Raw genomic sequence first — 15059 nt, 5'->3', positions numbered from 1 at the left:
AAAAAGAAAAAAAAAAAAAAAAAAAAAAAGATTTCTTAAAATTTCCTCGGCTGGAGTTCAAGACCAGCCTGAGCAACCTAGCAAGACCCTGTCTCTACAAAAAATAAAAAAATTTAGCCAGTTGTAGTGGCATGCACCTGTAGTCCCAGCTACTCAGGAGGCTGAGTGAACAGGAGAGCTTGAGCCTAGGAGGTCGAGGTTGCAGTGAGCCATGATTGTGCCAGTGTACTCAGCCTGGGAGACAGAGTGAGACCATGTCTCAAAAAAAAGAAAAAAAAAGAAAACGGATATTTCCTATGCTAATACTTTTTTCTGTCTTTGTTCCTGCTCCATAAGGTAAAGAGCAGCTGATATGTAAATTGCAAAGCCCACCCCAGGAATAAAGAAAGAAAATCTTACATCATTTCGGTCTTTAGTCAGTCTCTCCTCTAGTTCCTGGGCTAACTGCAACAGCCACCATTGTACCTAAAAAAGTACTGAGACTTTAATCTTTCATTTAAACACTCGAAGTCTATTAAGAACTAGATGATGTTATTTGTTCTTTTTTTTTTCCTAAACAGAACTGTGCACCAAAGACTCCCCATAATCAAAGGATCACCAGATCATAGAAATGTTCCCAGTCCTTCTGTCCTGCCCTAGCTCAAGCCTTTCATTTTCTTTTCCTGCTTGTTTGCCATCAGGTAACTTTCAAGCATGTTCCAGCTCTGAGAAAAAGACAAGACCCAAACTTGAAGCATAATATCCTAGGCTTTCCAAGTCTCCATCTACTAAACAAATGAGAAATTCCATTTTATTTCGATGGAAGAAAGAGAAAAAAGTAATAATCATAAACTAGTCAATTTTCAACCCAAGGAGAGAACATCTGTTTTCTTCATACTTTATAAAGGTCTCCTCTAACCTATTAAACCTTCCACAGCTACCAAAACCTACCCACTGACCCCTTTAAAAGAGGTAATGTTCTGTCAAGAATGCCTGCTTACCTGTTCCCGAGTAGCAAGAGCAGTTTTTCCTGGGAAGTTCTTACTACAGCCAATGGTTTTGGGTAGTTGCCTGGGTTTAACTGGATCATGTTCAATCCCTCGGCACATGGCATACAGCCAAGACCTAGTAAGACCAGCAAAAAACGTTAAGGTGAAATTAAATGATTATTCTTGTTAAAACAAAACCAAATAACTATATTATATTGCCCTTTTATCTTTTTCATGAAAAAGGAAAACCTTGTCCAAAATTTAGTGTACCGGACCTCTGACAAAACCCCTGCCCTTCTCAGTGAATTCCAGTGCAATATATGGACAATGAGAACACTGGTTCTGTTTTCTAAAGCCAAGTTATCATTTGTATTTTTGGAAAAATGCCAAGCAAGCCACTGATTCATATCCCAAAGTGTGTGTGTGCTTGCTAGGGCATTAAACACAAGGATTTTAAGAGAATATAGCATCTCAGCATGCATGAATGATGTAATTAGTATATACTCAGGCATCAAAGTAACAAATCTTATCTATCAACCACCTAGGTACATGGAAAAAACTACTCTAGACTGATGGGCCATAGTGACCCAAGATTTTAAAGCAAGAAGAACCAGTGAAATTATCTCAAGAAACAAATGTTAACCTAAAGATAGGTCTAGATTTCACTAGATGCTTTTGTCTATATTTGAATGTAGCATCTCCATAAAGCTTATGATAAAAAAAATATGAATCACTTACCCATTCTTCTCCCCAAAATGACTCTGGAGCTGGGATTCAGTGAACTGGGTCAGTTCACCCATGTATTCTATCCCTAGGATCTCAATGACAGAGGCCCCTAGCTTTCCTCCAAGACTACGGCTGATAACAAAGGAGACAAAGAATTGATAGGTCACATCATAAATATCTAATTAGCAGCAAACATAAGATATTCTACTTTGTAAGTAGCTCTCCAAAAGGTTCAGGACAAATGAGAGCATATATTCCGGGAATTCAGTTACTCTGGGAGTTAGAATTTGAGAAGAAGATTAACAATAACATAACCAAAAGGTTAAAGTCCTTGATTATCAAGTAAACTGTATATAAAACTTTCAATTGTACAACACCTGCTGTCCTGTTTGGGGATTAAAATCCCAAACACAAAATAAATCCCTTCCATGGCTGAAACTTTACTTAAGAATATATAATCTGGCCGGGCACAATGGCTCACACCTATAATCTCAGCACTTTGGGAGGCCAAGGCGGGAAGATTGCTTGAGTCCAGGAGATTGAGACCAGCCTGGGCAACAAAGTAAGACCCCAACTCTACAAAAAAAATTAAGGCCGGGTGCAGTGGCTCACTCCTGTAGTCCCAGCACTTACTGGAGGCCGAAGCAAGTGGATCACCTGAGCCCAGGAGTTTGAGAACAGTCTGAACAAGATGGCGAAACCCTGTCTCTACAAAAAAATTAGTCAGGTGTGGTAGTATGCAGCTGTAGTCCCAGCTACTTGGGAGGCTGAGGTGGGAGGATCACTTGAGCCCAGGAGGCAGAGGTTACAGTGAGCCAAGATTGTGTCACTGTACTCCAGCAAATTAACTGGGCATGGTGGCATGTGCCTGTGGTCCCAGCTACTTGGGAGGCTGAGGCAGGAGGGTTGCTGGAGCCCAGGAGGTTAAGGCTGCAATGAGCTCTTAACTGTGCCACTGCACTCCAGCCTGGGAGACAGAGCAAGACTCTGTCTCCAAAAAAAAAAAAAAAAAAAAAAAAGAATACATAACCTAAATATAAACAGTCAGCTGGGCACAGTGGCTCATGCCTGTAATCCTGGCACTTTGGGAGGCCAAGGCAGGTGGATAATTGGAGGCCAGGAGTTTGAGACCAGCCTGACCAAAATAGTGAAACCTCGTCTCTCCTAAAAATACAAAAATTAGTTGGGCGTGGTGGCATGCAGCTGTGGTCCCAGCTACTCGGGAGGCTAAGGCAGGAGAATCGCTTGAACCCAGGAGGTGGAGGCTACAGTGAGCCAAGATCGTGCCACTGCACTCCAGCCTGGGCAACAGAGCGAGACTCGTCTCAAAAAAAAAAAAAAGTCAAAATTCTTTTTAGCCCAGCCTTTGAGGCTCCCTGTAATCTGTCTTTAAACCATCTTTTCAGTCTATTTCCATTATCTTCCTCAATATGGTGCAGCTAAACTACTTTAGGTCCCATTCACTGAAAATATCTCATACTTTCCCCTTTGTGCTAAAAAGTTCTCCAAATCAGTACTGCTTTGCTGTTTTTGTCTGACTCTCCAAATTGTACCAATTCTCAAAACAAAATCCCATGCCTTTTTATAAATCCATCTCCAAATACTCCCTTCTTTTGTGAAGTTTGTTCTACTGCACAATTCACTTATCAATTATGCAGTCTTATGACAGCACTGTTACTATTGCTTTTTACCTTGTCCTTTCTACAATATTATAAGTCCTTGTCAAGGCCACACAACTGGTAGGCACAACCTGTTCATTTGACTTGGCTTCTTCTCTAATGCCTACTTTGAGAGCTGAAATTCAGCAGCCCTGAACACCTTGATTTGCTATTAGAGGAAAGAAAAGAAGTAAAATTCCTATTTGTTACTTAAACAGACTTGAATAAAAAAGTCTAGAGGGAAGTTAAACATATAGCTAAAACTTGGTTTATTTATTATTTTTATTTTTTTATATATTTTTAAGATGGAGTCTCTTGCTCTTGTCACCCAGGCTGGAGTGCAAGGGCGCCATTTTGGCTCACTGCAACCTCCTCTGCCTCCTGGGTTCAGGTGATTCTCCTGCCTCAGCCTCCCGAGTAGCTAGGATTACAGGCACCCGCCACCACACTCAGCTAATTTTTGTATTTTTAGTAGAGGCAGGGTTTCACCATGTTGGCCAGGCTGGTCTCGGAACTCCTGACTTCAGGTGATCCACCCACCTTGGCCTCCCAAAGTGCTGGGATTACAGGCGTGAGCCACCGCACCCGGCCTATTTATTTATTTTTTATAGAGATGGGGTCTCACTATGTTGCTTAGACTGGTTTTGACCTCCTGGGCTCAAGCGATCCACCCACCCTGGCCTAACAAAAGTGCTGGGACTATAGGTGTGAGCCACCACACCTGGCTCATTTTTTTTAAATTCAGGATTAAGTATCTGCCACAGATAACCCAGAATTGAAGGTTCAATAAAAGTCTCAGCGTGGCTGGACGCAGTGGCTCACGCCTGTAATCCCAACACTTTGGGAGGCTGAGGAGGGCAAATCACCTGAGGTCCAGAGTTTGAGATCTGCCTGGCCAACATGGTGAAACCCTGTCTCTACTAAAATTACAAAAATTAGCCAGGCGTGGTGGTGGGCACCTGTAATTCCAGCTACTCAGGAGCCTGAGACAGGAGAATTGCTTGAACCCGGTAGGTGGAGGTTGCAGGGAGCTGACACCGTGCCATTGCACTCTAGCGTGGGCAACAAGAGTGAAACTCTGTCTCAAAAAATAAATAAATAAATAAAAATAAGAGTCTCAGCATGTGTTTCAAAATGTTCTGTGTTGTTTTCCTTCTAACTGCCTGGTACCTATTTCCCCTGGCTCCAGTCCTTAATTAGTAACACAAGAAACTATAACCAGAGACTTTCCACACATGGATAGAAGTGAAATTTAATGTGCTGCCTGAATACTTACATTTTGCGAATGGGCATTTGGCTGAAGAGCTGTGGGACTGACCCATGTGAAACCAGGGTTTGGCGGTTGGGCTTGTTTAGTCCACAGGCCAGTTTTGCCAGGACCTGGAAGCATGCAAAGTATAAAAACCTCGTTACTGTCAACCCACCAAAGTTGGTGAATATAAACATACACATAACATACACACACACACAGAGCTTAATAGCTGTAACTAATGGTTTCTACATTAAAAACAAAAATAAAACCAGAAATTCAAGACATCTCTAAAACTTGGTATCCCACAACATCCCCAGTGGGAAACATGACGCAATATCATTATCCTCACTGTTCTTCCCACATCTCTCCCATTCTCAGTTTTCCTCTAGTCATTTTTTCCTTCCCATCTATTCCTACTTCAAGAGGTTTGAAAAGTAGAAACTGCAGGAGAGCTAAATGACGAGTTAATGGGTGTAGCACACCAGCATGGCACATGTATACATATGTAACTAACCTGCACATTGTGCACATGTACCCTAAAACTTAAAGTATAATAATAATAAAATAAAATAAAAAAAAAGAAACTGCAGGAGAAAAGCAAGATGCATTTCTCAGTGTGTCTATATAAAAATGCTGAAACATACTTGTTTTACCCTATCCCATTTACATTTCTTGATTAATAGTTGGTCCATTTTGAATCCCCAATTTAACACAAATTATCATAATTTAGTATCTGTTATAGAGATTGGGCTCAAAACCATCCTCCAAATAACAAACACCTTCTTATAAATAACACTTAAAAAATGAAAAAGCTTAAATCCTTGAGAACTCTTTTTTGTTTTTCTTTTTTTTTTTTTGAGACAGTCTCGCTCTGTCACCAGGCTGGAGGGCAGTGGCGTGATCTTGGCTCACTGCAACCTCCCCCACACCGGGTTCACACGATTCTCCTGCCTCAGCCTTCCAAGTAGCTGGAACTACAGGTGTGCGCCACCACGTCCAGCTAATTTTTGTATTTTTGGTAGATATGGGGTTTCACCATGTTGGCCAGGATGGCCTCGAGATCTCTCGGCCCACCTCAGCCTCCCAAGAGAACTCTTTTTTTTTTTTTTTTTTTTGAGACAGAGTTTCACTGTTGTTGCCCAGCCTGGAGTACAATGGCACAATCTCAGCTCATTGCAACCTCCACCTCCTGGGTTCAAGTAATTCTGCCTCAGCCTCCTGAGTAGCTGGGATTACAGGCATGAGCCACCATGCCCAGCTAATTTTGTATTTTTAGTAGAGATGGAATTTCTCCATGTTGGTCAGGCTGGTCTCAAACTCCCAACCTCAGGTGATCCACCAGCCTCAGGATCCCAAAGTGCTGGGATTACAAGCATGAGCCACCGCACTCAGCCAAGAGAAATCTTTTCTAAGAGTAAAAGCACTTCAATGGTATCATTTTGCAAATTATAAAAATACAATTTTTAATTTTTTAATATAATTTAAAAATTATATTTTTATAATTAAGTTTTAAAATATAAAATTATTAAATTCATTAGAGATTCATTAAGAACTTCTACTAGGCAACATTTAGTCTGGTTTAAATTACACTGAAGTTATTGTTTCCTTTCCCTTCATCCAACCAGGAAAAAAAAAAAAAAAAACACCAAAAAAATTCAGATGGGTAGTTTGGCAACTTTCCTTGTATTGAAGGGAGGAGGAGAAGGTATCAACCAGGGATAACCAGCCACTGCCCAGTTACTGAGCTTTGGTCAGAAGGGGATGAAAATCCTGGGCTCTTGCTATACTTTATTCATAATTAATCAGAAAACCAGTTATTCTGCTCCTGGATTGTTGAGAATTGTCTGTGTACCCTAAATTAAAATAGTGGTCTAAATTAATAAAATTGTATTATTCCTTTTATTGCTCTTATAAGAAAACAGGGAATAGGCAAAAGCATAAAATAGCCAGGCAATTCCACATAACAAGATAATACAAAAATATTCAGCAAGTGGCCGGGTGCGGTGGCTCATGCCTGTAATCCCAGCACTTTGGGAGGCCGAGGTGGGTGAATCACTTGAGGTCAGGAGTTCCAGACCAGCCTGGCCAATATGGTGAAACCCTGTCTCCAGTAAAAATATAAAAATTAGCCGGGCATGGTGGTGTGCACCTGTAATCCCAGCTACTCGGGAGGCTGAGGCAGGAGAATCACCTGAACCCGGGAGGCGGAGGCTGCAGTGAGCTGAGGTCGGGCCACTGAACTCCACCTGGGGCAGGGCGAGACTCCATCTCAAAAAAAAAAAAAAAATTCAGCAAGTGAAAATAAAAGAAACACATTAATGTATGTAAGTTCAAAGACTAGCCTCCTTTTTTCTACAAACAGTTCAGTCATTAAGGAAATACTGTCATCTCTCAATATCTGCAGGGGATTGGTTCTAAGACCCCCAGTGGATACCAAAACCCCAAGTCCCATATATAAAATGCTCAAGTCCCATAATATAAAATGGTGTAGTATTTGCATATAACCTTTTTATATCCTTCTGTATACTTTAAATCATCTCTAATTTCTTATAACACCTATAACGTACAATGTAAATGCTATATAAATTGTTCTTATAGTGTATTGGTTTTTCTTTTCTTTTCTTTTTTTTGAGATGGAGTCTTTGCTCTGTCGCCCAGGCTGGAGTGCAGTGGCACAATCTTGGCTCACTGGAACCTCCACCTCCCAGGTTAAAGCAATTCTCCTGTCTCAGCCTCCCAAGTAGCTGGGACTACAGGTACATGCCACCACGTCCGGCTAATTTTTTTTTTTTTTTGTATTTTTAGTAGATATGGTGTTTTACCATATTGGTCAGGCTGGTCTCGAACTCCTGACCTCAGGTGATCCACCTGCCTCAGCTTCCCAAAGTGCTGGGACTACAGGCGTGAGCCCCCATGCCCGGCCTTCAGCTTGCTTCTTAGGAAAGTACATATTTAATGTCCATTTCCATGTTAAAGAATTACTTATGCTTTGATTTGGGCCTCAACATGAATTTTAAACAGAAATCCATTCAAAGTATATGTGTAACAACTTTTTTTTTTCTTTTTGGAGACAGTCTCACTGTCACCCAAGCTGAAGTACAGTAGTATGATTTCGGCTCACTGCAGCTTCAACCTCCTGGACTTAGCTGATCCTCCCACCTCAGCCTCCTGAGTAGCTGGGACTGTAGGTGCACACCACCACGCCTGGCTAATTTTTTGTAGAGACTGGGTTTCAACATGTTCCCCAGGCTGCTCTTCAACTCCTGGGCTCACGCGATCCACCCACATAGGCGTGCGCAACTGCACCCAGCCTATGTGTAATAATTTCAATGTCCCACTGTCCCTACTGTATTTGACTAAGGATATCAATATTTCTCTTTGAAATCTACTATTAGCCTTCACCTTATTGTGTGAAATTCCAGCTGAACACTGAAAACCAGTCTCCCTCTCTATGGCTGCTCTCATTTCCTCCACAATCACTGCTCCCACGGTGAGCTGCAGGTCTGGAGAGGTGAGGTTATCAATCTGAAGAGAATTGAGCCATTGAAATAAGCCTTGTTTTCGCATCCCCTCTGAAATGAATTAAGAAGTCACATTTAGACATTTAAAAAAATTATTTATTTAATTGTGCTATCTAATGTAGAAATGCTTAGATTACAGGTATTTAGACACATAAGTTATCACAAAAAAATGGCAGCCAGTTTAGAAAACTAATTATAAGAGAGATCAATTTCTCCTTCAGAGTGTTCCCGCAGCTTAGCTTCAGCATAGGCTGAATTTTACAGTGCTAATGTACAATAAATATTTTGTACTAATATCATCTTTCATGAGCAATGATTTTAAAACACATTTTTGGCCAGGCACGGTGGCTCACGCCTGTAATCCCAGCACTTTGGGAGACCAAGGCGGGTGGATCACCTGAGGTCAGGAGTTCAAGACCAGCCTGGCCAACATGGCAAAACCCCGTCTCTACTAAAAATACAAAATTAGCTGGGCGTGGTGGTGCAGGCCTGTAACCACAGCTACTCGGGATGCTGAGGCATGAGATTCATTTGAACCCAGGAGGCGGAGGTTGCAGTGAGCCGAGACTGTGCCACTGCACTCCAGCCTGGGCGACAAAGCAAGACTTCATCTCAAAAAAATAAATAAATAAATAAATAAATAAATAAATAAAATGTAAACACATTTATCTCCCCAGTTCTCTTGAATTTTCTTTCTCCTACTATATTTAACCACTTGAACATCTTCTCCAAGAATATTTTTTTCAATTAGAAAATATTCAGAATTAACTCAAGCTTCAATATAAGCTTTAACATTTATATGTTTTTAGAGGTGGATTCCAGCTGAGTAACTTAAAATCCACTCCGAGGCACTAGATTTATTCCCTTGATAAGCTGTTTTAAGTTAGATGTTGCTTGGGACTTACGACCTTGAAAATATCTTACTCTGAGTACATACAAATCTTTATCTCTATCCCCAAATGTGCACTCTAATCCCTTAGCTCTACCTCCCTACAGAACTTTTCCTGACTCCCTACAGACGAACTTTTCTTGAATTTTTAATTACGGTTTCCAACTAAACACAACTAAAATCAAACTTTGTCTTCCTTCTCAAATGTTCTTTCCCAACCAACTCCCTATTTCTATTAAGGGCTTAAAATCCACATTAATACTGGCTTATTTTCTCTCTCATTCCTCATTATGCAGCCATTTAGTCAACAAAGCCTACTTTAAAATATTTCACATATCCATTGCAACCCACCACCCTGTTTTATTCAGGTTTCCTTTATTCTTTTTTTTTTTTTTTTTTTTGAGATGAAGTCTCACTCTGTCACCCAGGCTGGAGTGCAGTGGCATGATCTCGCCTCACTGCAAGCTCTGCCTGCCGGGTTCACACCATTCTCCTGCCTCAGCCTCCCGAGTAGCTGGGACTACAGGCGCCCGCCACCACGCCCGGCTAATTTTTTGTATTTTTAGTAGAGATGGGGTTTCACCGTGTCAGCCAGAATGGTCTCGATCTCCTGACCTCATGATCTGCCCGCCTTGGCTTCCCAAAGTGCTGGGATTACAGGCCTGAGCCACCGCACCTGGCAAGCTCTTACTCCTTAACTCTGTTCTTCTTTCCTTTGCTTAAACACATCTATACTTTAGGGCTTATGGCAAGTTTATCTATCATGAAGTCCTCTCCTTCAACTATTCTAGCTAGCTTTCTAGTACCACATTAAAGTCCTTTCCTTTTACCTGTAACAGGAAGTAGACATAATTGTTTTATTTTTTGAGACAGAGTCATACTCTGTCATCCAGGTTGGAGTGCAGTGGCATGATCTTGGCTCACTAATATATACTAGTATACATTATTTTAAATGAAGGATGTTTTAATACTATTCATTGTTCTTAATATGTGCAAGCCTTGGTGTTTCAGGAAAATAGGTAATTAAAAAAAAAAAGAAAAATACATGCAAGCCATCGTGCGAGGAACTTTATTTTATTTATTTATTTATTTATTTTTGAGACAGAGTCTCACTCTGTTGCCCAGGCTGGAGTGCAGTGGAGCGATCTCGGCTCACCACAAGCTTTGCCTCCTGGGTCCACGCCATTCTCCTGCCTCAGCCTCCCGAGTAGCTGGGACTACAGTCGCCTACAACCACGCCCGGCTAATTTTTTTGTATTTTTTTTAGTAGGGACGGGGTTTCACCATGTTAGCAAGGATGGTCTTGATCTCCTGACCTCGCGATCCGCCTGCCTCGGCCTCCCAAAGTGCTGGGATTATAGGCATGAGCCACTGCGCCCAGCCGAAGAACTTTACTTTAAAAAACTATCTTTTGGGCCGTGTGCAGTGGTTCACATCTATAATCTCAGCACTTTGGGAGGCCAAGGCAGGCAGATCACGAGGTCAGGAGTTTGAGACCAGCCTGACCACCATGATGAAACCTCGTCTCTACTAAAAATACAAATACAAAAATTAGCCAGGCGTGGTGGTGCACACCTGTAATCCCAGCTACTCAGGAGGCTGAGACAGGAGAATCACTTGAACCTGGGAGGCAGAGGTTGCAGTGAGCTGAGCGACACTCCACCTCAAAAAAGAAAAAAAAACTAAAAAAAAACCCTGTCTTTTGGCAGGGCAATCTCTGCCTCCTGAGCTCAAGCGATCCTCCTACCCTGGCCTCCCAAGTAGCTAGGACTACAGGCAGATGCCACCAAGGATGGTCTCAAACTCCTGGACTCAAGCAACGCCCCCCATATGCCCCCCACCTCCCCAGCCTTGGCCTCACAAAGTGATGGGATTACAGGCGTGAGCCACCATGTATGGCCATAAGAAGTAGAGCATAATTGTTAAAAGAACATTCTGCAGTCAAGCAGGGTTCAAATATTGGCTTCATAACCTACTGACCATGTGACTTTGGACAAGTCACATAATTCTCTAAGCTTCAATTTCCTTGTCTACAAACTGCACTTCATATAGCTGTTATGAGGATTAAAAGATAGTTTATTATTATTATTATTTTTTTTTTTTGAGACAGAGTTGCTCTGTTGCCCAGGCAAGAGTGCAGCTCACTGCAACCTCCACCTCCCAGGTTCAAGCAATTATCCTGCCTCAGCCTCCCGAGTAGCTGGGACTACAGCTGTGCACCTCCAGGCCCAGCTAATTATTGTATTTTTAGTAGAGATGGGGTTTCACCATGTTGGCCAGGCTGGTCTTGAACTCCTGACCTCAAGGGCTCCCAAAGTGCTGGGATTACAGGCATGAGCCACTGTGCCCGGCCAAAAGGTAGTTTTTAAAAATAAAGTTCCTCAGCACAGTGGCTTGCGCATTGTTTTTCTTTAATTATCTGTTTTCCTGAAACACCAAGGCTTGCAGATATTAAGAACAATAAATACTATTAAAACATCCATCATTTAAAACAATTTATACTAGTATATATTAGCTTTGGGAAACAAAAATATGAATAATTTACTGTAATTGTATGACTTTCTGGACCTTTTTAAACAGTTAGAGCTAAATTTTCTCTGCTTTAGATTTTTTTCAACATTGCTTTCCTGGATTGGGTAATGTTGCAATCCTGTGGCAATGTAGATTTTTAAATTTAATCCTTTATCTGTATTAACTGAACAGGATCATAGAAGATAAGCGGAATTCCCTTATGTCCCTACAATGCTTTTTACCTTTTCTCTAGTTGATAAGAAAAATCTATAACATTTTAGTTTTTCTTCAATACCATGAAATGGACTGCAGGAAATAGTTCAGGTAGTTCTGGTATTAAATGCCCATGAAAGCTGAGAAAAAATTTTTCTTTCTTTTTTTCTTTTTTTGCAACGGAGTTTCACTCTGTTGCTAGGCTGGAGTGCAGTGGCGCAATCTCAGCTCACTGCAACCTCTGTCTCCAGGGTTCAAGTAATTCTCCTGCCTTACCCTCCCGAGAAGCTAGGATTATAGGCATGCGCCACCACACCCAGCTAATTTTTGTATTTTTAGTAGAGACAGGGTCTCACCATGTTGGCCAGGATGGTCTCAATCTCATGACGTCGTGATTCGCCCGCCCTGGCCTCTCAAAGTGCTGGGATTACAGGCGTGAGCCACCGTGCCCAGCCAAGAGTTTTTCTTGTTGAATTATCCTGGCACCTTTGTGGAAATGAATTGCCACCACACACACCCTGGCCTGAAAAGTGGAGATCTACTTGTATACTTTCTATTCTATACCATTGATCTATGTATTTTCTCACACCAATACCAAACTTCCCTAGTTACAAATTTATAGTTAAATCTTGAAATCAGGTAGTATGTCTTCCAACTCAGTTCTTTTTCAAACTTGTTTGGCTATTCCACATTCTTTGCATTTCCATACAAATTTTAGAATCAGTTTGTCAATTTCTGCGGGATTTTGGAAGGGATTGCAATGAATCTCTACGTCGATTTGGGGAGAATCGAGCACTAGTAAGATTTAGTCTTTTGATACATGAAGATAGTATAATCTTTCCATTGAATTTTATAATCTTTAATAATAATTATATGATCATTATAAGATAAAGCCAGACACAGTGGCACATGCCGATAGTTCCAGCTACTTGAAAGGCTCAAGTGGGAGGATCACTTGAGCCCATGAGTTCATGGGTAACATGGGCAACACAGTGAGACCCCATCTCAAAAATAATTATTATAAAACTGTTTTGTAAGGCCAGGTGCGGTGGCTCACGCCTATAATCCTGGCACTTTGGGACACTGAAGTGGGAAGATTGCTTGAGGCCAGGAACTCAAGACCAGCCTGGGCAACATAGTGAGACCATGTCTCTGTGTTTTAAAATAATAAAGAAATGAATTAAGAGAAAACAAAGGGAAAAGAAAAGGTCCTTGGCTAACAAACCAGTTACAAAATGGCAATGATGGGGAAGTTTTCACCTTGGCTATTTCTGAGAAGTACTTTAAGTAAATCTTACTACTTAAACTTTACACACAAATAACTATTTTAGAAAATACAAGGCCGGGCGCGGTGGCTCACGCCTGTAATCCCAGCACTTTGGGAGACCAAGGCGGGCAGATCACGAGGTAAGGAGATCGAGATCATGCTGGCTAACACGGTAAAACCCCACCTCTACTAAAAAAAAATACAAAAAAATTAGCCGGGTGTGGTGGAGGGTGCCTGTAGTCCCAGCTACTCGGGAGGCTGAGGCAGGAGAATGGTGTGAACCTGGGAGGTGCAGCTTGCAGTGAGCCGAGATTGCGCCACTGCACTCCAGCCTGGGCGACAGAGCGAGACTCAGTCTCCAAAAAAAAAAAAAAAAAAAAAAAAACAAAGTTGCAAATGCAGGAGGGCTGAGCATGATTGCTAGCTCTTAATCCATTAAGAGGCAAGATGGAAAAATTGATGGAAAGCTCAGTATCAACGTATTACAAATACCTGGCCTCTTTTCTTAGATTTGAAATATATTGTATCCATGAAAAATGATTTCTGGAAGGTTATATCCACTTAGATCACCTAATTTCTGTTACCAGGTTTTTGTGGCTGCACACATCAAAGATTCAGGAATATGATATGAAATATTTCCTAGACATTGCACTGTTCTGAACATTACATATAATAAGATGCTGGCACTGCATCTGGGAGCTTAATATTTAAGTTGGACACACTAATGCAATAGACACAAGACATACAGAAATAGACTTCTCTATAAACATGGGCATTTTTAATAAAAAAAAAGTACATAGGTAAGAAAAATAAGTATAGAAGAAAGAGGAACACGTCCATCTGAGTTAACATTCAACTACCAATGAAGGTATATACCATCTTCAGCCAGAGATAATAGAATGCTTCAACAATGCTCTGCAGCAAAAACCAACATAATGTGTAAGACTAGTTCTAATTCTGAGGTATGTGGATTTCAGAGGGTTTGTGAATCTCCTGAAAACTGCATGCAAAATTGTCTTATGTATAGATACAAATTTTTCGGAGGCAAGCAAGGGTCTATAGCTTTCAACAAATTTTTAAGAGTATGTAATTCTCAAAAAAACTTTAAAGAGTCACAAATTCAAGGCATTATAAAACCAATTCCAAATATTAAAAAAAAAAAAAAATCAGGCTAGGTGCACCGGCTCATGCCTGTAATCCCAGCACTTTGGGAGGCCAAGGCAGATGGATCACTTGATGCCAGGAGTTTGAGACCAGCCTGACCAACATGGCGAAACCCCGTCTCTACTAAAAATACAAAACTTAGCCAGCATGGTGGCATATGCCTATAATCCCAGCTACTCAGGAGGTTGAGGCATGAGAATCACTTGAACCCTGGAGGTGGAGGCTGCAGTGTGCCAAGATCTCACAACTGCATTCCAGCCTGGGTGACACCAAAAAATCAGTGTTGCACGTGGAAACTGAAAAAAAAGAACGTTATGTAATAAGATGTGGTACAGAAAGGTAAGACCAAAGAACCCCTTTCTTATTATGATAATTAAATTTCTGACTCTGGTCCCAGAATAATAAAATATCAAATATCAAAAGCTTATGTACCATGATTTTGCTTCCTCTATAAGTGGCACATCTTTATTGTCCATTATATTTTGTCCAAAGAACTAAAGGATCTGCAGCCTCTAGCTTCACATACTTTGCATTATCAGGATCAGAAAATAAAATAATTCCTTAAGTCACAAGCTTCCCTGGGCAGTTTTACTACTACCCTTCTGCACAACACATTAAAGGCATATCATACAATTGTTCAGCAGCAAAAGCAAAGTTTACATATTACATCTTTTTTTTTCTTTCTTTCTTTTTTGACAGAGTCTTGCTCTGTTGCCGCCCAGGCTGGAGTACAGTGGAGCGATCTCGGCTCACGCACTCTCCGCCTCCTGGGCTCAAGTGATTCTCCTGTCTCAGCCTCCCAAGTAGCTGGGGTTACAGGCACCTGCCACCGTGCCCGGCTAATTTTTGTATTTTTAGTAGAGATGGGGTTTCGCCATGTTGGCCAGACT

General features: G+C 41.3%; 1 protein-coding gene across 4 annotated transcripts in view; it reads right to left on the bottom strand.

Annotated features, from left to right (window-relative positions):
* POLH (DNA polymerase eta) overlaps nt 1-15059 on the bottom strand; it is a 41917-nt gene that overhangs the window by 12935 nt on the left and 13923 nt on the right. For 3 of the 4 annotated variants that reach the window (XM_054493253.2, XM_063667044.1, XM_063667045.1), the window contains 5 exons: nt 8007-8176; nt 4629-4732; nt 1707-1826; nt 981-1104; nt 400-465 (listed from right to left, as the gene is read on the bottom strand). In XM_054493253.2, the coding sequence (XP_054349228.2) occupies nt 400-465; nt 981-1104; nt 1707-1826; nt 4629-4732; nt 8007-8176 (584 nt within the window). The remainder of the gene's footprint in view (nt 1-399; nt 466-980; nt 1105-1706; nt 1827-4628; nt 4733-8006; nt 8177-15059) is intronic. The other variant, XM_054493254.2, reaches the window with a different exon arrangement.

This window comes from Pongo pygmaeus, chromosome 5 (genome assembly GCF_028885625.2).
Source record: "Pongo pygmaeus isolate AG05252 chromosome 5, NHGRI_mPonPyg2-v2.0_pri, whole genome shotgun sequence".
In the NCBI taxonomy this organism is placed as follows: domain Eukaryota; kingdom Metazoa; phylum Chordata; class Mammalia; order Primates; family Hominidae; genus Pongo; species Pongo pygmaeus.
This window is presented reverse-complemented; position numbering and strand designations above follow the sequence as displayed.